Source organism: Vombatus ursinus, unplaced genomic scaffold (genome assembly GCF_900497805.2).
Source record: "Vombatus ursinus unplaced genomic scaffold, bare-nosed wombat genome assembly UNPS02014817.1, whole genome shotgun sequence".
Lineage (NCBI taxonomy): Eukaryota > Metazoa > Chordata > Mammalia > Diprotodontia > Vombatidae > Vombatus > Vombatus ursinus.
Window position 1 is genome coordinate 8,042,438 of NW_020954595.1, and position 19,088 is coordinate 8,061,525.

The following is a 19,088-nucleotide window of genomic DNA, read 5'->3' on the forward strand; positions in this document are numbered from 1 at the left end:
TTAATTCAATAAGTATTTGTGGAATATTATGGAAAGAGAGGTAAGAGAACTTAGTCTTGATGGGATTCCTATCTAGGAGGAGATATAAAGGATATATCTATAAAGGAGATATAAAGCATACAGACAATTACATGAAAGTGATAGTGCCAGAGAGAGGTGCCAAAAAAATTAAAAAGCGATCAGACTTGGAGGTCAGATCACTTATGCTAAGTAAGAGGTAGCATGCGTTTTTTTTTGAGTTTTGCAAAGCACTTAACAAGATCATTTGATCCTCACAACTCTGAGAGATTGGTGCTAGTATTATCTTCATTTTACAGTTGAGGAAACTGAGGCAGAGAGAGGTAAAATGATCTGTCCTGGGTCCCACAGCTGCATTTGAACTCAGGTCTTTTAGATTCCGTGTCCAATCCCTGCTTTCTGCATGGTGGCACCATCTTGTGGCCTCCAGAATAGAGACGTAAATGAAGGTGCTGTGGAAGAGGTGATGTTTGAGCTGGGTCTGGAAGGTTTCACGGAGTCCTTTGTAACTGGTGGAGATTATTAATCATAATGATACTTTTTGTTTTGTTTGTCAAAATATCAAGAGGCAGTGTTGGATGGTGGATAGAGGGCTGGTCTCCTCATCAGGGAGATCTGGGTTCTAGCACTGCCCTTGGCGCAAGTCACTGAAATTTATAGTGCCCCAGGTCCCTCTCTGAGGCATCTCACTGTCAAACAGGTGATGATTTGCATTGTTAGAGGAAGTCATTCACTGGGAATCCCTTTGTCAATAAAATCATAGGCCATTGAGGAAGAGGAAGCACGCCTTCCCTCTCCATTCTCAGCCAGAGGAAGACCCCAAACCGAAACCCACATCTTCTCCCCTAGCCCCATCCCTAATCTCCATTTCTCTCCTTCAGCTGAGGGCATCACCATCCTCCCCATCACCCAAACTAGAAATGAATCATCTCTTGGTTTCTCCCTCTTTCTCCCTGAACACCCCTGACCCCGTTTTTGAGCAATTACTAAATCCTATCCATGCTTCAGGCAGTGAAGTGGCACAGGGGATAGAGTGCGAATCCTGGAGTCCTGAGTTCAAATCTGGCCTCAGATACTTCCTAGCTGTGTGACCCTGGGCAAGTCACTTAACTCTGTTTGCCTCAGTTTCCTCATCTATAAAATGAACTGGAGAAGGAAATGGCAAACCACTCCAGTGTCTTTGCCAAGAAAACCCCACATGGGATCAGGAAGAGTTGCATACATCTGAATAACAACAACAAAGTCCATTCTTTACCCCCAATCTCTCTTTGATTCCTTCCACCCTCACTACCACCACATTCTTCAGGACATCTTCGCCTTTCGACTGTAACAGCTTTCTCATTGGTGGCTCTGTTTCCAATCCCTAGCCCTTTCCAATTCATCCTTCTCTCTGTTTCTCCTTCACTGGAGGGCTTTTAGGCAGATGTTGGATTGGGTACGCAGGGTGATAGAGAGGGAAGTATTCAGGCTAACACCAACATTTTGAGCCTGGGAGACTCAAAGAATGGTGGTGCATTTGATAAAGCCAAGGGAATTGGGGAGGGGGCAGAAAATGATGACTTTGGCCATTTTCAGTTTGATCTGTGTTCAAGAAATCAAATTTGCATTATTCCAGAGGCTCTGACAAAGTGGTGACATGTATCCTTCCCAAGGCCAATCCCTATACGTGTGGATTTCATCCCATATCCTCCTATGTTCTGCAGCACATTATTGCCTCAGTCATTCTCACTCCCTTCCTATCTTCAGCCTTTCCCTATCAACCAGTTCATCCCTGCTGCTGTCAGCTATGCCCGAGTCCCGCCTCCCCAGCCTCTAAAAAACCTTCAGTAGAGCTGATCTCCCCCCAAACTATCGTTCTATCTCTCTCCTCCTTTTCTTAGCTAAACTCTTTGTTGTCTACACCCCCGACTCTGCTTCCTGTCCTGTCATTCACTCCTCAACCCTTTGGAATCTGGCTTTCAACCTTGTCATTCAACTGCAATGGCTCTCTCTGGAGTTACCAATGATCCCTTAATTGCCAAATCTGATTGTCTTTCTCAATCTTCATCTTTTTGACTTCTCTGCTGCCTTTGTCACTATTAGCCATCATGGATCCTGTCTCCTCTCTGAGTTTTTTTTGACACCCTTCTCTACTGGTTCACCTCTTACCTGTCTGATCAATCCTTCTTGGTTTCCTTGACTGGCTCATCATCCATATCACCCCCTTTCATTCCCAGTGTTCTCCCTCACCAAGGGTCTGTCCTGGGTGCTCTCCTCTTTTCCTGCACTCTTGGTAACCTCATCAGTTCTCAAAAGTTAAGTTATTATTTCTAGGCAGATGACTTGTAGGTCTGTATATTTAACCCCATCAGCCTCACCAATTGCTTAATGGACATTTCAATCATGTTCAAAACTGAATTCATTATTTTTTGTCTATTCCCCTGCTCCAGATTCCCTTTTCTAAAATTTCCTGATTCTTTTGTAGGTACAACCATCCCTCTAGCCTCCTAGATTTACAGCCTAAGCATTATCCTGGACTCCTCACTTTCCCTCACCTGACGCACACAATTAGCTGCCCAATCTTACTGGTTGTCCCTTTACAACATCTCTTACAGTGGACTTCTCTCTATTCATAGCTACCATCTTTGTTCAGGCTCTTATCCCCTCTCACTCTCCATCTCCCATCATCCCACCAATGCACAGTCCATCCTTCCTACTTATGTCTGCCTCATTGCCTCTGCCTTTAAGATGAAGCTCAGGTACCACTTCAATATAAAGATTTTTAGGATCATCCACACTGCTAGTGCCCTTCCTCCCAAACTACCTTGGATTCAACAACTTTGTAAATTTGTCTATATATAAACTTTACATTTGTGGTGAATATATGTAGCTGTACACATACATACATTCACACACATTTGCTTATTGTCTGTCTTATTGAAACATCACTCTTTGTAAGTTGGAATTGTTTCATTTATTGTATTTTTATCCTAAGTGCCAAGCACAGTGTCCATCACATAGCAGGCACGAAATCATCAGGACTGATTAATTAATTGCTTGGCCACTTGTTAGGTGTGTCGTCTCCAGGGTTTTTGTTCAGGTGTGTAAGCTGCCCAGATCCTTCTCATCTCTTTCATTCCATGGCTTTATGACTTTCTGATGTGGCTAAGGGTCATCCTAATAAACGCGCCCTTAATTTATCCAGCCTCATGGGGGAACAGAGGATTCCAGAGAAATGGTTTTCTAGTTAGCTGGGCCCTAATTTTTTAAACCTCAAAATTTCCACAATTTTTACTAGAAATCTTTCTCACACATGCTACCCAAGGTCCTGTCTTTCTAAATAGATCCCGTGGCCCAGAATCCAGCTTTTTCTGGAGAGTTTGAGGGTGGGCATATGGGCATCACTTGTGGCCCTGGGCTGTAATAAAGTCAGGTCTTCAGGGCTTCTTGCCTGTATGGGGCTGATCACTCCTACACTAAATGTCCTCTGCTTGTCAGGGTTTCTGAGGTTGTCTACTGTTTGTTTATGATCTTTTCATGATTTTCCACTTGTTGAAGGTTGAAAAATGTCACACTTCTTGTGGTTAGAGTCTACCTCTAGAAGTCCGGTCTCATTATTTAATTGGTTGCTTCCAAGGGGTTCTTAAACTGGGGTCTGAGAACTTTTTTTTTTGGTAACTATTTCAGTATAATTGGTTTCCTTTTAAATCCCATGGATTTTATTTAATGCATTTAAAAATGTGATTTAGAGAAAGTGTCCAGAGGGTTCACCAGGCTGCCAAAGGGGTCCGTAACACACACACAAAAAGATGAAGAACCTCTTTTCTAAACTGGTGTGGGCCGGCCAACCACAAAACTAAACCTGTCGGAACTGCATGGAAAGAAAGACTAAGCAGACTGAGGCACTCGGGGAATTTCCCATGAATAAAATGCATGAGCTTTGGCCTCCAACTTGGGACCTGCATTTTGGCTGAATAGAGACCCGTTTCCCCAACTCCCTGCTTCCCAATGGTGAGTTAGGCTGAGTTGCTAGGTAATTGATGTCTGGATAAGCGACGTTTTGCTGTAATATAACAGTACTATAAGAATTGTTGATTTTGTTAACTTTCTGGAATCACCTTTTAAAATGAGTTTGGGAAGATGGAGATGTGCTCTGGCTCGTTTGTGTGGAGAGAGGGGAGGCCAGCAGATTCATTCAAAGGCTCCCAGCTTCCCATGAATGGTGCAGAACGAGTATTGTCCAATCGGATTGCTCCCTCAGGTGCCATCACTTTAGAGGTCAATGCTGAGAACACTTTATAGCTATTTCAGGCTTCCCCGGCCAGGCTACGTAGATGGATGGAGAAACAGGAAATAAAAGTGAAAATGGCTGTCATAAATCTGCCCCACGCAGACATCTGCTGAATAGCTCGTAGTTCACTAAAGTGGATCCACTTCATCAAATCCCTGGATTCTGCGCCCTGCTGAATCCATTGGGGGAACCACGAGGTTCTTCTCCTCTCCTCTCCACTGCCCCTCTCCTAACACTGGACCCACCGCGATGTCTGAAAGCAAGCTCAGTCTCTCCTTTCTCTCTGTTAGCAGGGGAAGGAGATCTGGGAGCCAGTGGGAAATGAAGCAGCTTTATCAATGTATTTAGCTGGTCTAGAAAATGGAAAAAAAAACCCCAAAAAACCATGATTGGAGTAAGGATGTCTGCAAATACCATCTTCTTAAGCAGGATAAAATGAATAAAAGTGAAATACTCGAGGTCAGTTTGTAATATGAAAGAATGCTTCAGCAGGTCCCTAAGAAGAGATGTTGCTGCTGATTATTCTTCAGGGACCGATGTGCTCAGTCTGGATACACATGTGCAAATGGAAATCAGCCCTGAGACATTTCCAGACACCGGCACCCGGAGAATTTAATCTATCACTTCCTCATTACTCATGGCTGAGGTAGAGAGACCTTGACTTTCTGAGCTCACCAGCCTACTTGGTGCTTGCAGTCTCTGGCCTAACAGGACCCCCTCCCATATGAGGAGCTCTTCCTGAATCCCCTCGTGTAGTTTGTGCACAGTTCATACAGCCTTGAAAAGATTTAGGGGCTTGGATCTTATGTTGGCTTCTTCCGCAAGGGTCATATCTCCAATCTACCCAAAAGATTACAATTGCAAAAGATGACTAAGGCATGTTGGGGGGGGGGGCACATTATTGTCCCATCAAGAGCTAATCATGGCTATTGAGGAGTTCTTATTGATAATTCTTATTAGTGATTTTTAACAGGTAATAATTTTTAAGATACTGAAATGATTCATATCTTTCTAATTACTAAAAACAAAACCTGTCCCTGAATAAGAAAAAAACACCAGATAATTGAGCCAATTCCCTTTGTGGTCATTGTCCACACTGCTCATGCTGACTACCCACCCAGTCGTGAAACTGCAGAGATGTTCTTCAGGAGGATTTGTCTGATCAGTCAATCAGTCAGTCAACAAGCATTTATCAAGTGCCTACTATGTGCCAGGTACTATGGTAAGCATTGGAGATACAAAAAAAAGCAGAGGGGCTTACAGTCTAGTGGAGGAGATAACATGCAAACAGCTAGGTACAAACATACAAGATAAATTGGGGAGCATCAGTGCAGGGAAGGAACTAGCTTTAGGGGGGATCCAGAGTAAGCCTTGTAATCAATGTTCACCAAGGTTGAGTTTCCATCTTCATCTCTGGATACGTTATGCTGTTGTCTGTATCCATCAAGGCTGTGCGCCTCTAGGGAGACTTTAGCTGGAGAACTGTGGTCAGGAAGGCAGAGATAAGATGGAGAAGGTCCAGAAGAAGACCATTGAGGTAGGGAAGAGGCTGAAGCCTGTGTCGTACAAATGCTCCTTGGAGGAAGTAGAGATGTTTAGCCTGAAGGTGAAACGACTCCGGAGAGAGGACGTTTTCAAGTATTTTCAAGGATGTTATGTGGAAGAGAAAATGGATTTATAGGGTTATAGGATGATAAATGTAGGGTTAGAAGAGATTTTAGTAGTTCCCAAGGCCACCTGAGCCATTTTAAAGATGTAGAAACTGAGGCCTAAAGAGTTTAAGTGACTTGTCTGAGGTTACAGTGGTAAGAAGTATTTCAGGAATAGGCTGGGTGGTCCTTTGTTGGGTACGCCTTTGTCCTTTCTACGTGAAAAAGAAGGACCGAGTGAAGATCATGGTCAGAGGGGAAATTCTGGGGACAAGATCGAGGCAGCGGAATACTTTTGGATGATGAGGGGAGAGGAGCCTTAGGTGCTCAGTGTTAATCCAAAGGTAATGAAATCAACAAGATCCTTTTCCTTTTTTACTAGATTGATGCAAATATAAAGAGAAAACCTGAGTGCTCCCCTTTGTCCGCATTGGCAAATAATCAGACTCACTCTTAGGTTCTAGGACAGAAGAAACTGGGTGGTCATTTGGACCAATTTGGTTCAAAATGCATACTTTTCTGAGGCCTGGAATTTCCGCTGATGCCACATTTCATACTTATTCAGAGTTGATGCCGTGAGCCCTGATATTTATATTTTGTGGTGGACGGTGGCGGGGGGCCGTCTTGTAGAAGCCAAAGCCCTGAGTTTATACTTCCTTAGATGAAGAATCTGTGGGGGAGGGGGTGCTAGTGTCCTTGTCCATCAGCGTGACATTCTTGAGTGTAGTAAAAAGAAAAAAACCCTGCTGGGTTGGGGACAGAGAGCTAGCTCTGGAGTCCACAGCCCTGGTTTGAAATGCCATCTCTCACACTTACTCACAGTTTGACTTTGAACCAACCATTTCTGTCCTTTGGGACTCAGTTATCTTCTCTGTCAAATGAGGCTTTAGGATCAGATCATTGATTCTTCACCTGAGTTTCTGGAAATTGGCCTGGGGATAGATTTTGGGGTTCCATGAATTTATATGGAAAAACAATACATCTTTATTTTCACTGACCTTTGGTTTCCTTAGTAATCCATGTATATTTTATGTTGTGAGTTTAAAAACATGATTCCGAGAAGGGGTCCATAGGCTTCCCTGGACTGTCCAAGGGGCCCTCAACCTCAAAAAGGTAAAGAATCTTTGGGCTAGATAACTAAGTTCCAAATCTTTGAACTTAAATTTTTCTTCCCTACTGTGGGTTGGGGCAATACTACGGATATTGAACCAGCAGCAGCATCGGTCAGTGATGTGAGCACCTATCCATTAGCTAGGTGGTATCCGTAGTGGAGATTGTGGGGAAACTGGGAGCAGCCAAATGGCCCCCAGGCTTCAGCATCAGGGTGGCAGGCAGGGATTTGGTATACCCATTCTGGCCCTACCACTCTTTTTTATTTAGGGTCCTGGGAAAGTCCCCCCATTTTATAGATACAGATATGAAAGGACCCTCAGAGGCTATCTGCAGATAAGGAAAATGAAGTGAAGGCTAAGTGACCAGTTGAAGGTGCCATCACTATTAAGTATCAGAGGTAAGATCTGAACCCAGATTCTCTGATTAAAGAGCCACTTCTCTTTCTATTGCAGCATGTTGCTTCCTGTCTCTGGGGCTCAGTTTCCTCATCTGGAAAATGGCCCCAAATTGCCCAGGCAGACCTCAGGGGGGCTCCCGTGCTTTCCGATGGTTGAAGCTGCTCAGAATGCTTGGGCTGTTGTAATTCCTCCCCAGAAGAGCAGCCTCTTTTCTCTTGGCTGGGGCTGGAGGAAGTTAGGCGGCAGCTCCCGGGGCTCATCTGTAATGTAGGCAGCTTGTATACACACCACCGTGCATTAAGCATGAGCTTTGGTCCGCATGTTTAAACATATTAAACACAAAATACGAGCAGCATAAATTGTGTGAAACCCTTTTTATCTCTGACTTGGAGCCTTCAGCAAGCTTTGATAGGGGCTGGCCGCGAACATTACGCAGACCCTCAGAAGACTAAGTGGATGCCTGTTCAGCTGTAGAAAGGCAGAAAGTTTGACTCGAGAGGAAGGACCTGGAGGCCCATTAGTGTTGGGAGGTTTCTAAGGAGGTATTTTGGGTCTGGAGAGGGTGTTTGTGGGGAGCAGACTTGGGCTGTCCTGGTGGGAAAGGGTTTGGGGAATGGGTTTATTGGATTTTTCTCTTTGCCTTTTAGCATGCTTTCCCTTCTTGTGAGAGCCATGGGCTTTTAGCCACGACGGGTCTTGGACCACAAACTCTTTCTTGCCATTGGGGCTTTGAGGAGATTGGTTGCCACACTTGGGCAAAAAACACACCTCCTCCTCTTCACTAAGGGAAACAGTTTGAAAGACCACAGAGCTTTCCTTCTGTTTTTGGGAAATGACAGATGAACACCCCCCTCCCCCTGCCTCTAATTTCAGGAATCTCACTTCATATTATAAGGAATCCCAAATCAGCATCTTTCATTCCACAGATTTATGGAGTCAGAGAGGAATGCTTTGGAGGCTGAATGGCAATCATTAAGCATAATTATCACATTTCGTTGGTAAATTGTATCTCTTATGATTTCCCATATCTGTGACTAACCTACAGATTTTTCACATTCTTTCCTTGGAAGGTTACAAAAGATCCCCTGAAAGAGATGATTATTTATCACCTATCTATCCACCTGCCCAACTACCTATCCATCTATCTACACATTAATGAGACACATTCTCTTAATCCCGGGGTCCATGTTTCACTAGAGCCATAAAGGATCTGATGACAGTCCTTTATTATTTTGTGACAATATTTAAAATCCTTATCGCCATCAGCATTATATTAATTTTAAAAATAGTTATCCACCGGTGCCATAATCCAAACAACATAAAATATTGACGACAACAACATTGGTATTAGTGGGATAGTGATTCGTCCTGGGACCATTTGTGTCTGACCTGAACCTGGATGCCCTCAGCCATCGCCTTGTTTCCACCTGGCCGTTCTCATTCTGGATTTCTTTGAGCTCTCCATCATGTCCTCAGTAAACCCATCATTGGAAAAGCTTGTCATCTTGGAAGGTCCAGTCAGCCTTCTTCCTCACAACTCATTGGTACCCTCTGCTCCTCCCATTGAAGGATGGAACCATAAACTCCTGCATGGAAGGAGAAGGAAGAGGACTGACATCTCCTCAGATGTCTCACTTCCCACCTGGCCACACTTACTAAGGACTTCTTTGACATCTCCTCCTTCACCCCTCCTCCACCTCCCACTTTTCTATGTTTTGTGTGTATTTATGTACGTTAGATTGTAAGCTCCTTGAAGGCAGGAAAGCTTTCTTTTTTTGTATTTGTATTCCCAGTGCTTAGCACAGAGACTGGCACACAGTAAATGCTTAATAAATGTTTACTGAACTCTAATAGGGGGAAAGGAAAGATAAGAGAAATGAGAATAATAGTAATTTATTTATAGAGCCAGCTAAGCCAGATAAAGCATTTTACAACCATTGAATTCCTAGAGCAAGTTTAGACCCTAATGTCCACTCCTCTTTATGATACCATTTGGGGCCCATCTGATCCCAACCCAGTGCCTTGTGATAACAGTGCGATGAGGTAAAGAGAGCCCGGGTTTTGGAGCAGCCAGAAGACCAGTGTTGGAAATCCAGCTAAGCCACTTCTTAACTATGTGACCTGGGGAGAAGACCATAGGTGTCTTCAAAGGCTTCTCAGTGTGACCCCACGATCCACCCTGGAGAGGAAATGCGGTGGCTGGAAGATTTGCTTCAGGAAAGTTTGAAATCGTCCCATTGTGCTGCAAATTCCCAGCCTGCAGACCGAGAGACTGCAGCAAGCTCATCCCTGATGACTGCACATACTGGCTGATCCCTCCTCTTGCAAGAAGATTAATAGAATCCAATGGGGTTAAGGCCACATAACAGCGTCTTAGTTAGAAGCAGCTTGTTCCTTTATGCCAAGTAAATTTTGGAAATGATTCTCCTTTGCTGACAGTCCCCTCATTACCGATTATGTAGAATAATTTATCAGGCATCTCTTAAAATAAACCATTCATTTATACTAATAGGACTTGGCAGGGAGGAAGCATTGGCAGGACTTGTCGTTCCGAGTGTGGGCTTCTTGGGGGGGGGGTGTTTTGTTTTGTGTTTTGTGTTTTTTCTTTAAAAACGCACACACACAACATTGTTAAGTTTGAAACATTTGGGAAAAACAGTTATCTGGGGCCAACTAGATGTTTGTTAAAGCATAACTAATTACATGATAAATCTCCAAAATTAGGAGAGAGGAGAGCTTTCTTATGATCAAGTTCCCAAAAGCAAATTGTCAGATTCCATTAGCCAATCCATCTTGTTGGTCGTGTTCTTCATCTGGGACTTGTGTTAATGACTCCAGAACCTCCCTGGGATTGAACAGAGAGTTTTCATGACTTCTCTTTCCCTCTGTCCCATGTCACCGGGTTCTGCTTCACATTCACATAAGTTGTCTGGGTCTTTTTATATATACCTGTAGTTTGCCGGTAGTGCTGCTGTCTATTGGCTATCCAGTGAGGCAACTAGGTGGTGCAGTGGACAGAGTGCTGGGCTTGGAGTCAGGAAGCTCTGAGTTCAAATTCAGCCTAAAAAGGTTATTAGCTGCATGACCTTAGGCAAGTGACTCAACTTCTGTCTGTCTCAGTTTCCTCATTGGGGATTGATAATAGCACCCACCTCCTGGGATTGTTGTGAGGATCAAATGAGATGATGCCTATAAAGCACTGAGTACAGTCCCTGGCACATAGTAGGTGCTTAATAGATACTTCTTTACTATCTGATAATCTTAGAGAATACTTAGCCCAAGGTCCTTGGCAAGAGATTTCCATCTTGAATTCTTTTTCCATGAAAGTGGCATCATTAGTTTTGATGACCTTTCTCCCCAAACTGAAGAGAAACAACAAATACTATAATCTCTTAGATTCAGGGTTCCTAACTAATTTTTTTTTTACATCAAATACCCTTCTGACAGTATGGTGAAGGCCGTAGACCCCCTTCTCAGAGTAATGTTATTAAATGCATAAAACACATAGAATTACAAAGGAACCAATTATATTGAAATAGTTATCAAAATGTTTTCTTTTAAAAGTTCATGAACCTCCAATTCAGAATACCCACCTTAGAGAACTGGTCTTAGGAAACCGATGGCTGGCAGGAGTGCTCCACTGGGGTCCATTCAGTGTCAGGATTTCTGAAGGAAGCTCTCAAGCATGGTGGGCACACTCCCTGTGAAATGCTATTAGGTAAGTAACTTAACCACTCTTTGCCTCAGTTTTCTCATCTAGAAAATGGGGATAATAAGTATACCTAATTCACTGTGTTGTTGAAAGGATCAAATGAGATAGTGTAAGAGTGGAGTTGAAACTACTTCACCCCAATTTAGCTCTGATGCCTTAATTAGGTGAGACTGTGTTTCAGTCAATCTAAATACCGTGAACTTAGTGTGAAACATCTTTGAAAGTCATTGGATAGAATGAAATGATATCAGATAGGAAGTCGATTCCAGTAAACTGAGAAACTTGGTGATGTCTCCAGAAATCAACTATAAATTATCAAACAAGTTGGGGGGGGGAGAATTTCAGAAATTAGGGTGTGTGGCTCTGCATACTGAAGGTAGATCTGAATCATGGCAGAGAGGAGGAGATAGTGAGCAGGTTCATCGACTCTGCAGCCATTTTGGAGTAGCAGACCCAGGCTGGGGCAAATCCCAAGACAAAGTCAGCTATTTCCCCAACTTCTTCTCTTGTACTTGTCTATCCGCAGACATTGTAATATAATCTACATATAGTTAACTACAAAGAATCTAGGAGTTAGAGACAGATGTAAAGTTGAGCAAAAAGTTCAACCTTTGCCTAAATGTTAGGAATTTTCCTAATTGGGAGCTCAAAGCAATTGTGATTGAACTCACAACTTGTTGTCTAACAAGCAATTCCTTAAAGTTAAAGAGAAAGGAACCACATTGACCTTTACGGCCATTGCATTGACCTCTAGGCTTAAAGAAGCTAATTGCTGCAAACACTAAAACGCTGTGTAAGTGCTAGCTATCAGCTCTTATTGGAGGCAATCGCCCCGTAGATGCAAACCCAGACCAATCAACAAGCATTTAGCAAGTCCCTCCTGTGTGTCGGGGGCTGATTATGCAGGCTCTAAAGTAACCCTCCCTAATCAGAAATAACTGACTAACTAACTAACTGAAACAAAGGACTCTCAGAATGACAGCTTCCCGAATGGGTGATATTAAGGCAACTCTGGGTATGACAAGTTAGGGTAGAGGGCTTTGAAAATGATCAGCATGTTTAAAAACAGAGCAATTCCGCCAAGATCCCGGAGCTCCGGGAAGCCAAATCAGTGTGAAGGTGATCAGCCGGGGTGGGAGGGCATAGAAGGATGATTGGGGGCCCCTTGGATGTCCAAGACTAGCTATACACGGAGCTTCATTTTCTAGCTCTTAGCTTAAACACCTGTTTGAAAGGAAGTCTTTCCTGATGTGGTCCCTTCGCAGCCCAGTAACCACCTTCACCCATAATCTTGTATTTACCCTGTGTGTATGTATATGTGTATAGTATGATGCATATGCATTGAATAGAATATAAACACCTTGAGGGCAGGGGCTTTTATTTTATTTCTGTCTAACTCTTCAACACCCAGCTCAGCTTCTGGCACATCACAGCCACTTCCTAAGTGATGATTGTTGATTAATCCCTCACTTTCCAGGCATGGTTTTCAACCTCTCTGGTTTCACAACCCCACCTTCATAAATGGTCATCCATTCACTGATTCCTTTTCTCCATCAAACATTTCTGATAGAGAGGAAGCAGCCTTTTTTGACTGGTGGGGAAAAATGAATAATGGTATAATAGTGATATGAAGAATGCAGTGTTCATCTGGGCTTTGAGACGCGTCATTGCCTCTGTCCTATATTGCCTGCTGTGGAACTTGATGGGTGCTGATACTATGAGTACTCCCATTACTACTGCTACTCTTATTGCCACTATAATTGCTACTACTAACTTTGCTACTACTACTCCTACTAATTACTATTACTAATACTATTACTTCTACTTTTATTATTACTAATGTTATACTATGCTGTTGCTACTTTTACTGTTACCATTCCTGCTTTTAATATTGCCATTACTGCTTTTACTATTGCTGCTACTATTACTATTACTACTGCTATTACTTTTGCTATTACTAATATTACCATTGCTACTACTATCATTACTTTTGCTATTAGTACTACTATTACTAATGCTATTATTATTACTATTACTTTTGCTATTACTATTTTACTATTACTAATGCTATTGCTACTTTACTACTACTATTACTAATGCTTTTACAACTTTTGGTATTGCTACTATTACCCTTGCTGCTGCTGCTGCCGCTACTACTACTACTACTACTACTACTGGTACTACTTTTGCTGTTACTACTACTATTACTAATGCTATTACAACTTTTAGTATTGCTACTACTCTTACTATTTTACTATTGCTACTACTACTACTACTACTACTACTACTTTTGCTGTTATACTGCTATTATTAATACTATTACTACTTTACTATTCTAATGCTATCACTATTACTATTACTTTTGCTTTTACTACTACTACTATTACTACTACTGCTACTTTTACTATTGGTACTACTACCATTACTTTTACTATTACTACAACTACTGTTGATGCTATTACTACTTTACTATTACTACTACTACCACTGCTCTTATTACCATTACTCTTACCACTGCTGTTACTAACTTTACTATTACTACTACTATCACTACTTCTACTATTACTACTTTACTATCACTACTACTACTATTATTACTGCTACTTTTACTATTACCATTCCTACTATTAGTACCATTACTTTTACTATTACTATTACTATTATTGCTATTGCTAATGCTATTACTACAGTGACAACAATGACTGCGATGATGACGACTACTACTACTACTTCTGCTGCCTGGGTCTCTGAGAAGTCACTTGACCAGAGTCACATAGCCAGAATGTGTCACAGGGGCACTTGAACTCGGGTCTTCTTAACTCTGAGACTGTCCGCTCTAACACTCTGCCTCATATAGTGTCGTCACTGTTGCTGTTAGCTCTTAGTCTGACTAAGCCTGTGAGGCAGCTGTTACCAAGGACAAGAAGGTATGGACCAAAGAAAATTGCTCCCAACCCTTTCTAATTTTCTAAACACCACCACCACCACACACATAGAAGCATGGTAGCCAGGGAGGTGTGTTTTGGTTGGGAAGGCTGTACGATGGTGAGTGGAGCCTTGGCGAGTAGACTGACACTCTCCCCCAGCAGTGGAAGGATTGATTTGGTCACGGTTAGAACTGAAAGGATTGGAGGAGGTCTGGGGTTATACTTGTTGTTTAGTCATTATTTTAGTCACGCCCGATTCTCCATGACCCAGTTTGGGGTTTTCTTGGCAAAAATGCTGGAGTGGTTTGCCACTTCTTCTCCAGCTCATTTTATAGAAGGGGAACTGAGACAAAGAGAGTGGCTTGTCCAGGGTCACACAGCTAGTAAGTGTCTAAGGCTGGATTTGAACTCAGGTCCTCCTGACTCTAGTTTCAACACTCTATCCATGGTGCCACCTAGCTGTACTGAAGTTATACACACAATGACAAAACAAATGGAAAGAATGTGGGGAGCGAAGGGAAACATAGCTGGGGGCAGGTCTGAATGTAATAGCTAACAGGTAACATCTAGGCTGGACAGTTAGGGCCCAGGGTAGAAATGCCTTGGGGCAAAAGGGCTCAATCTTCCTGGGTTTCAGTGGTTTGGGGTCTGGCAGGCAAGGCAAATGGTGGGAAGATGATGAAGCCTGGTTGGGCCAGGCCCAGATGTAATGGTCACCAGAGGCTCCACCAGGGAAGATGGCATCAGCAATGTCCATCATTAGCTGCTGCTTATGGACGACACTTAGCCTAAGCCAGATCCACAGCCTTGCAAACGCTGCCTGGCTGTGCTACTCACCTAGAGATGGGGGGCTGTCAGTCAATATAAAACACGATCTCATGTTTCCCAGAATCCCAGGGTCTCAGAGATGGGAGGGACCCATGCAGCCACCTAGTCAAAGCTGAGTAAGAAACACGTGCTTGGAAAATGTTAGCTCATTATTTCCTAATTGAGGAGGGACATAGTGATAATGACATAGTCGGGAGGCCAGAGGTCAGGCAGCTGTCCAGCATTGCTCTGCTGCCCCGGTTCCTGGGGCTGGACATGCTGGGCCACGTCCTTAGTCTTTCATCTTTTGTGTGACCCTTTGGAGGAAGCAGACGCTGATCTGACCTCAGGTCAGGGGAGTGGGGCTTCCCTTGTACTCCCGATGGACATTTCTATTACAGCAAAGGAAGGAATGGGAGCATTAATTAGGAACCTCACACTAGGCTGGGATCCTCACTCTGACTGCGTTGGGGTATAGCCAATGACGAGGCACCTTCCCCAGCCACCAGGTGACAGGGAGGGTTTTTTCATGTGCCCTTTATTTGCTGTTATGGGAGCTCATTGGGTCATAATTGCCTGGAGCAGCGAGGGGAGGAGCTTGGAAGATTTCACTGTGGCAGGAAAGAACATGGTAGGGGAAATTTGGGGTGATTGTGGGAGAAAGATAACCGTGCTTGTGCTCTAGATAAGCGCCATGTTGACTTGGGAGGGTGGGATGTGATCTGTCTTCCCACTCTCCAGCTGGTTTATCTCAGGCCCCAGGAGGTCAGCCTGTGCCCCTGCCCCTGCCTCTGCCCCCCTCAGTAGGCCCTCAGTTTGGTCTAGGGACAGTTGTGAAATTCTCCTTGACCGACTGCCTTCCGTGCCAGGCTCCTCGGCAGAAGTGGGTGGCCCAGGAATCCAGGGATTGACTCTTCAGTTAGGGTCCAGGGTACGGGAAGGAGGAGGCACGACCTCACAACCTGATGCTTTACCACCCTGGCTGTAGGTAACCTGGTCTGGGTGTGAGCGTTCCCATCTCTCGAGTATGCTCCCTTCTCTTCTCCGACGTGGCCAGGCCACCCCCGCCCCAACCCGGTGCAGACCCTCACTAGGGTCTCCTCACACTGGGACTGTGGCCATACCTGCTGAGGGGAGGGCTCGGCCTGCCACAAGTTTCCTGCTCCAGGCCATCCTCCATTCAGCCCCTAAAGAGATTTTCCTAAAGCACAGGTCTGATCGTATCACCCTCCTGCTCAATAAACTCTGGTGACCCCCCATCACCTCCAGGAGCAAACAGAAATTCCTAAGCTTGTCTTTTAAAGCCCTTCACACCTGGTTCCTCCCTTATGATGCCTGTCTTCTTACACTTAACTCTCCTCCACTACCTTTAGATCTGGCCACACTGGCTTGGGGTGCAATCCAGGAGGAGGGGAGGAGGGAGACGGTGCAAAGCCGTGAAGATGGGAGATGACGTAGGTATCATTTGAGAGGAACAGAGATGGCCAGCCTCGCTAAAGCAGCATGTGGAAGGGGAATGAGGTTGAAAACAGCTTGGAGACGCATCGTAAAGGACTTTAAAAGCCAAATAGGGGCCTGCCTGGTAAATCTAGAGTGAGAGAGAATTACTGGGTTTTATGGAGAAATAATATTATTATAATAACTAGCATTTATATAGCACTTTAAACATATTATCTCATTTCATCCTCACAACTACCCCGGGAGAAAGGTGCTGTGTTTATCCGCATTTTGCAAATGAAGGAACTGAGGCAGACAGAGGTTAAGTGATTTGCCCAGGGACACACAACTTATAAATATCCAAGGCTAGACTTGATCCTAGGACTTCTAGCCTACTCCAAGCCTAGGGCTCTATCCACTATTCCATCTAACTGCCTCACCAATTTTAAGGGGGCATGGGGTGCTGTGGTTTGAACTTGACTCTTCCCCTAATACCTTACACCCTCTGTTGGAATGATTTAATAGATTGAGGAATCTAGTTTGAAATATTCAGTAGGCAGTAAGCCCTCCCATGGTTTAGCAAAGCACTTTCTGCTCCATGAACCTTCAGTATTTGTCAAATCAATAAGTGAATGGGTGGAGAGACAAAGATGGTAGCCCTCTCATTAGAGCCGCTGCCTCATGTGTCTAACCAGACACACACACACAAGCACACACACACACAAGCACACACACACACACATGCACGCGCGCGCGCGCACACACACACACACACACACACACACACACACACACACTCCTCCCAAGTTGTGCCCTAACACCATTTTTAGAGATCTCATAGTCTGGGAAGAGCTCATAACATCCAGGAATCCAGTTAGGGCCCCTTTGGGGAACCAAGTCTTCTCCCCGCAGTGAATGGAACCTTCTGGCTTCTATTCCATATTGTCAGAAGGTTCCACCTGCTGTGAATTGGACTTCAGACAAGTGTCAACGGCATCTCACAAGGCATGGCCATTTCCTTGCTCCATCCACCATCAAGATTTCACCATGGTTGTAAAAATCCATCAGACTTTAACGGATTGTTTTTAGAAGAATTGTTTTCAGAGCTGGGGCTTGACATTTGCTGAGCCCCAGGAATGCCCTGGAGGGCCAGAAGGCAGAAAGTCACCCTGACCTTCTTCTTGAATTGTTATCTAAGACAGATAGGAGAAACCAAAAGCACCCAGGAAAAGTGGGCCGGACACCCAGAAGACTGATTAATCTCATCTTTCCATTTCTTTTTGTTTTCTTTGTGACCTGGGATGTGTCTCTTAGGAATCGCCTACAGTGGGCTGCTGCCATTGCTAAGCCCTTCTCATCCCCTCACATTCACACACACACACACACACACACACACACACACACACACACACGAAGCAGAATGAGAAGAGGGTCCCATGCTACAGTGGGAAGTGTTGGATTTGCGGTCAGAGGGCCTGATTTTAGACCCTAGAGTGGCCAATTCATTTCATCTTTCTCTGCCTTGGTTTCCCTATCTGCCAAATGAGAAGATTAGACTAGTTGACCTCTGAAATCCTTTGTAGCATTTATTTCACTCCATGCTATGATAACTCATCCCCTTTAAAAAGTAAATTGTTACCACTTTCCTTTGGAAAAAGGAAGCATCTGGTAGAAACTAATGAATTTTAAAACCTTTGCTGTTTGGAACCCAGAGTCCAATAATCCAGCGTAATATTCCAGAACGGGTAGGGGGACAACTAAAACAGCAAAAGGCCTTGCTTGAGTGCAAGAGCCATGAATATTGGTGGGAGGAACTGGAGAAGAGAAGCATGAAGTGGGGGCGGGAGGGGCATGAAAGCTGCGATACAGACCATGCATTTGGTCACATATCCTGGGGAGAGGGATTCACCTTCTTCTGCTTGGCCGCCGAGGGAAGAACTAGCAGCCTTGTAGAGAGGCAGATTTTGGTTTGATGCCAGGAAAACCCTCCTCCTGATGGGAGCCACCCCAAAGGTAGAGTGGGCTGCCTCAGGCTGCCGGTCCGATGGGACGCTGGATGACCGCTTGTCAGCTAGAGGATGCTGGGGATCCCTACATGTGTGGAGACCACTGAGATCCCTTCCAACTTGTCTGTTCTGGGGTCTTGTGACCTGGCTTCCAGAACATATTGCGCCCGGCTCTGCAGGCCAATGCTGACTGTTGTTCATTACCCCCATCTGTAAGTAATGAGTTAAATTGGTTTTTTTGATGCAACTCTTTTATTTGCTAGTCAGAAAACATTACCATTGATTGAAGGGCTTTACAAAATGAGGTGGCTGAGATGTGTTCTCATTGGCTTCCAGCTGAAAACTTAATGTGCTGAATACTTCCAGGATATGGAGGGGCAAACAGATGTCAAGGAAGAAGGAAAAGCTATTGGACAAAGAGCTTGAACCGAACAAAGGAAAACATGATGTGGGCTCCTATTCTAAGGATTGAGGCCCTTCCAGATTGTGTGGGGCCAGGTTGTATCATGCATGGATAGAGTCCGGAGGGCTGGGGTTCAGGTAGGGCCTCTGCCATGTGCTGTCTGTGGGACTCTGAGCAGGTCCTTTACCCCGCAGCGCCTGTTCCAATCAATCAGTAAACATTTTTAGACACCTACTATGTGGCAGGCATTTTCTAAGACTCTTACATTACAGATCACTTGGAGAGTTATATTGGTAGAAGGACCTTCCACACCAGGAGTTGCTGTTGTCAATGCAATCATGCCCTCTC

The 19,088-nt window shown here is 44.2% G+C and overlaps 1 protein-coding gene across 5 annotated transcripts in view; it reads left to right on the forward strand.

The window, feature by feature from the left end:
• Positions 1-19,088, forward strand: part of SUGCT (succinyl-CoA:glutarate-CoA transferase) — a 629,460-nt gene that overhangs the window by 520,514 nt on the left and 89,858 nt on the right. Inside the window, exon 14 of one of the 5 annotated variants that reach the window (XM_027835948.1) lies at positions 11,013-11,166. The exons of the other annotated variants lie outside the window; for them this stretch is intronic. Coding sequence (XP_027691749.1) covers positions 11,013-11,155 — 143 coding nt within the window. The 3' untranslated portion in view covers positions 11,156-11,166. The remainder of the gene's footprint in view (positions 1-11,012; positions 11,167-19,088) is intronic. 5 annotated transcript variants of the gene reach the window in all.